This window comes from Aplysia californica, unplaced genomic scaffold (assembly GCF_000002075.1).
Source record: "Aplysia californica isolate F4 #8 unplaced genomic scaffold, AplCal3.0 scaffold01361, whole genome shotgun sequence".
NCBI classification, from domain to species: Eukaryota; Metazoa; Mollusca; class Gastropoda; order Aplysiida; family Aplysiidae; genus Aplysia; species Aplysia californica.
The window spans coordinates 56,621-62,094 of NW_004798631.1; the positions used below are offsets into that span (position 1 = coordinate 56,621).

General features: G+C 41.9%; 1 protein-coding gene across 1 annotated transcript in view; it reads right to left on the reverse strand.

The window, feature by feature from the left end:
• The window catches only part of LOC101856150, a gene marked incomplete in the record, with an annotated part of 25,512 nt that overhangs the window by 6,308 nt on the left and 13,730 nt on the right, over positions 1 to 5,474 (reverse strand). Inside the window, 2 exon segments of the mRNA XM_005112678.3 lie at positions 885 to 959; positions 2,474 to 2,551. Of these exon segments, the coding sequence (XP_005112735.2) occupies positions 885 to 959; positions 2,474 to 2,551 (153 nt within the window).

Consider the following 5,474-nt stretch of genomic DNA (forward strand, 5'->3'; position numbering starts at 1 on the left):
TGTGGTGGTTGGCTTATGTCTCCTCTCTCTTCTGATAGTCAACTTCTCCCTGTAGTTTGTATCCCTGTTTCTGCTGGCAATACGGACGGCGCTGCGCCAGGCGTTCCTTTCGGTGGCAGTTCTTTCGAGTTCTTTGGGAGTTACCTCAGCAAACTGGAGGTTTTCCTTTATAGTGTCTTTGAACCGCTTTTTTTTGGCCTCCCGAGATTTCTTTTGCCACTTGCGAGTTCGCCGTACAGCAGCTTTTTGCGCATTCGGTGGTCTTCCAAGCAGATGACATGGCCGACCCATCTCAGTTGGGTTTTGACGAACATGCTCTCTATGCTTTGTGAGCTTGATAGGTTGAGGACCTCAATTTTTTTATTCAGTCTTGCTATCGGATGCCGAATATGTTGCCGAGAGCCCTTTGGTGGAACTGCTCTAACTTGTTGATGTGCTTCCTGTAGAGTGTCCAGGTCTCCGAACCGTAGAGGAGGGAGGCGAGCACAACAGCTTTGTACACTTTGATTTTTGTTGACAGCCGGACATTGTGCTGTTTTAGTAACTTGATTTTTGGTCTACCGAGAGCTTGGTTGGCTTTGCTGATTCTTGAATCAATTTCCTGATCGATGGAGCCGTCTGCAGAGATGATACTTCGAAGATATTTAAAGTTCTTGGTGTTCTACAGGTTGTTGCCATTGATAGTGATGTTTGGGGAGACAATGTGGGGCAGGTTGGTGAAGAACTTTAGTTTTCCCGATGCTTATTGTAAGTCCAAAAAGCTGTGAGGCTTATTATTACTATTATTATTATTATTACTATTATTATTATTATTATTATTATTATTATTATTATTACAACAACAAACATCGTTATTGTTACGTTACTCTTGTAAGCCGACTCACTCGTTGTCCAATCGGGGATACTCCAATGGGTTGGTTCAGCGGACGGGACGGGTCCATCGGTGACTCTGCCAGTTCCTGTGAAGAAATAGAGAAAAAAAATGTAGTGAAATTTTAACTGTCGTAAGCTAACAAAACGAATTTTCTTCATTGTGGCGCTAACATTATTTTTATGTTCTAAATCGAACGCCCGATCAGTGACCATATTTGTATGGAAAAAAAAAATCAAAGTGAAACTGTGTACATTTAAATTTCGGAAGAACTCTATTTTTCAAAGGTTATGCTGACGAAAACTCTCTTTCTCGAAACTACTATGAATAAAAAAGGCGGGGTTTTTTTCAACTTACGGCAGAATAGGTTTTACGCCCCTGTTTGGTCATTTAAGAGGCGGGACCTCTGAGTTAACCGTCCATCTCCGAATAGACCAGGCCACGTGAAAAATGGTATGGGTTTAACGCCCCTATCAACATTGTTTGGTTCTAATTTAAGATGCGAGTGCTCCGAGTTTACAGTCCATCTCTAAAAGGACTGAGCCAAGTGGGAAATTCGGGTAAAGTGCCTTTCCCGAAGACACAACGTCTGACCGAGCTGAGGCTCGAAATCCCCGAACGCGGGCAGTATCACGATTAGGTAGCCTTACCACTAGGACAACGACGCCCCTCTGAAGAAACAGAACATCGGTATTTGAAGAGTATTAAACAAGAATTATAAAATTATGTCTTGCATTAGGCTGAAATCAGGCGCTCGCCAAAACAATGAAACCGAAGATAATGGTATGTTCCTGCCTGTGGGTTGTTTCTCTAAGGGTATTTTTTTCGTTGATTCATCGACTTTTATATTATCCTTTTAAAAACGTACTTTCGTGTTGATCTTAATGGAAAAAAAACGTTGGCACAAAAAAGGTAAACTTTCAGTTTTCAAGGACACCCAAGTTCTGGATGTCATCGAATTTCTAAGTAACTATGGCCACACACAAACACACACACACAGTCTTCCTTTCTGTCTCGTGATCTACGTCTCTCTCTTGAGCTTGGCAAGAATTTAACGACGCTCGTAGCTTTTGAAAGAAGGAACAAAAGACGAAGAAGAAAGAGACAGAGAGCTAGAGTCCTACTACTATACTTATAAGTAAGGCAACTTATCCTACACCTACAGCTATACGTATAAGTAAAGTAACTTACCGTAGTCCTACTGCTGTACGTATTAAGTATTAGGTAACTCATCCTAGTCCTACTGCTATACGTATAAGGTAACATACTGTAGCTCTACTGCTATACATATTAACTATACGAATAAGGTAACTTACCCTAGTCCTACTGCTATACATATTAACTATAAGGTAACTTACCGTAGTCCTACTTCTGTATGTATTAACTATAAGGTAACTCATCCTAGTCCAACTACTATACATATTAACTATAAGGTAACTTACCCTGGTCCTACTGCTATACGTATAAGGTAACATACTGTAGCTCTACTACTATACATATTAACTATAAGGTAACTTACCGTAGTCCTACTTCTCTATGTATTAAGTATTAGGTAACTTACCCTAGTCCTACTACTAAACATATAAGTATGAACTAACTTACCCGAAATGTCAGTAGTGACGTCGACAGGACCAGTAGGGGTGGGACTGGGCTGGGTGGGTGCATCGCTGACACCGGCTCCTGAGTGCAAGTTTGACATACATGATTGTACAGGGTGATGAAAAGAAAACCCCAGACACGAAGATATTAGACAGCATTAGGGCGCCGGATGGAACGTGATATACAATATGTACATCGAGAGGCAACAGATACAGGCCGCTTCTCAAGTACGTTCCAACCTGGCGGTTTTAAGGGCTGGTGGGGCACCTGAAGTCTATTTTGGCTATTACAAGTCCTAGATTGCCCATATTTGCTGTGGGACATCGTGTGTTATTGGGAATTTGAAATCAATAGTTCAAAATGTATATTATGAAGCGGTTGCTATGGTAACGGCGGTCACATTGAATATAGTACACCTTTTTCAATCCCATTTTATTCTCTTATTTATTAAATGATTCACTTCTAATTTGACATGCTAATAGTAGATATGTAGCTCTCTTAAGTTTGGGTTGTTGAAATTTTTATATATGCTTAAGTTTTAATTTTATGATACTACAATTGTGTTGTTAAAAAAAATGTGAAAAAAATGGAAAATTCATTCTTTCTAAGCTCATAAATCAAGTACTACTCCATTAATCTAAAATTCAACCCGAACAAATTTAGAACTAGGTGTTGTTGCTATCCTCTGAAAGTTACATTGAATTTGAACAAGAAACAGAGCAGAAAATGGGATAATGTGGGAAAACTAGAATTGTGAGAAAACAGCCCATAAAGGTATGAAACGGCTGGAAAGCATGTGCTTTCGCACAAAAACCTGAAAAAAACCCACAGCTTTAGGATGTAGTAAGGCTTACATACGTTTCTGGACATTGTTCAGGAAATGTCCAGATACTATACTATGCAACAGCCCAAGATTGCATAATCTGACCCCAAAACACGACTTCTTGGTGCCCCACCAGCCCTTAACTGGAGCGGGAACCGGCGTTGAAACAGCCGAACAAAACCGCCGCTCGACGGGTCGGCGAGCCATCCACATCACGTGCGGTTTAACCGCAGCTCAAGTCAAATTTAAAAAGGGCGGAGTGTACTGACAATAACGATTTGCTTGCACCTTGCTGCAGCTTATGTATTGCTCCTGGCCAAACCTGTTCTGAACCCCTTCCGTGAATGCATTATTGTGTGGGAATTTTAAAAATCTCTGTAATTATTGAAAAACACAAAATTCTGCTCTGATCTTGCTTCAAAATTGGGTTGCTCGTTTAAAAAAATGTAATAAGATTTTTTGTGCGGTAAATCATTTGAAGATACTAGCAGTGACAAGATAAGCCGGCTAAGCATGTGACGTCACACAAAGGCTGTCGTCGACGGAACGTGCTGAACTGTAGTCAGTAAATCCAAACACGTTGAAACAGCCGGTTTAACCTCCCGTTTTAACTCTTTACTAGCAGTTTTTCATCCACATCTACGGTTCTACTGCCAGGTTTGCCTCCTTTCCTTTCCGAACCGGCAGTTTGGAACGTACATGTGTAACCGCCTTGAGACATGTTCTGGGAACGGGACCACAACCAGTGGCGGTGAGTGGATCTAAATTAATGTGGGTGGGGTTGAGAAGACAACAAAGACAGTACTGAATAAAGTCCAGACTACCCCCTGGGGTGGTGCCACTGACTGAAGTGTCTTTAGGCCTTTTCCAAAGGGGGGGGGGAGGAGGGCTGATCCAACAATGTCATGCTCATAACTGTGCCTAAACTACCACAGGGAACTGCTGCTTTTTCTTTCCTAATCCTTACTATCGTCATTTTCCTCTACTTAAGTAGCAGGATAGAATAAGAAATGAAGAGCCGTGAGAAAGGACAAGACACATAGATGTATAACTAGAAATAGGACTAAGAAAGAGGCGATGGATGGGACAAACCTTAATTAAGAAAGCCCAGCGGAAACATCCCACGACAGTCACTGTAGAGGAACCCACAGGCAGGGACAGGCCACAGGAAATATGGAGGAGATGCGTGGAAAGGGACAAGAGAGAAATGAAGCTCACTTGGAACGAGCTTGGAAGGATGGCCCAGGACAGATATAAATGGAAGGATCTTGTATGTGGTCTATACCCTGTCAGGAGTGAAAGGTATTGATGATGATGATGAGTTCAAAGGTAAGATTTTCTTGGTTCAAAAGACAGTTCATGACACTTTTCCCATACACCCAGTAACTAAAACACGCCCATGGGCCCTCGAGAGGGAGGATTGGAATGTCTTGCTTTCTGCGACCACACGGCCTAATCTAGTTACTGTTGTATGCGTGCGTTTGCGTGTGAGTGCGTGTATGAAACATACTCACACATATCTAGGATATTTTCACCCCATTGTCAGGGCTGGCAGAGAACGAGCCAACTCTTAGAACAGTTGCCGCGGGCTTTCGTTCGTTTCTTTTACCTTTTTTTTTTCAAGAAGAGGTTATTTAAGAAAGAGCCTTGGGAATAGGCTCATCCTTTGCTAAGCCCTGAAGACATTTGGTTGGCTGATAGAGTACTATTGTTGTAAACGGTGACAACAGTGATTTAATAACGAGCAAATGTGTGTGTTCACTGCTTAAAACTAGAGGTGGAGGCAGAAAATTCTGAAAAAGTTCCAACGGTTTTAAGTGGTTATTTCGTTTATTAGAAGAAACATCCAGTTACGTAGTTAAAGTGTTGGAGGGGGGGGGGAGTGGGCAGGGCTCAAGCTCTTTAGCCCTTCACTACGCCTCGACTCTGGCCTCAACAGCCAGCCTCAAAGGCCTACAACTTTCAATTCGAAGGCCTTGAAGCAAAAGAAAGGCCAAGAAAAAGAAGGATCGGTTGACGTAAAAAGACCTCTCAAGGGCACAATATGGTGATCCAATTAGCAACACACCTGGCCCAGGTCTGAGAGTTGCATGTGTCCTCAATGATGATGATGATGATGATGATGATAATGATGATGATGATGATGATGATGATGATGATGATGATGATGATGATGATGAT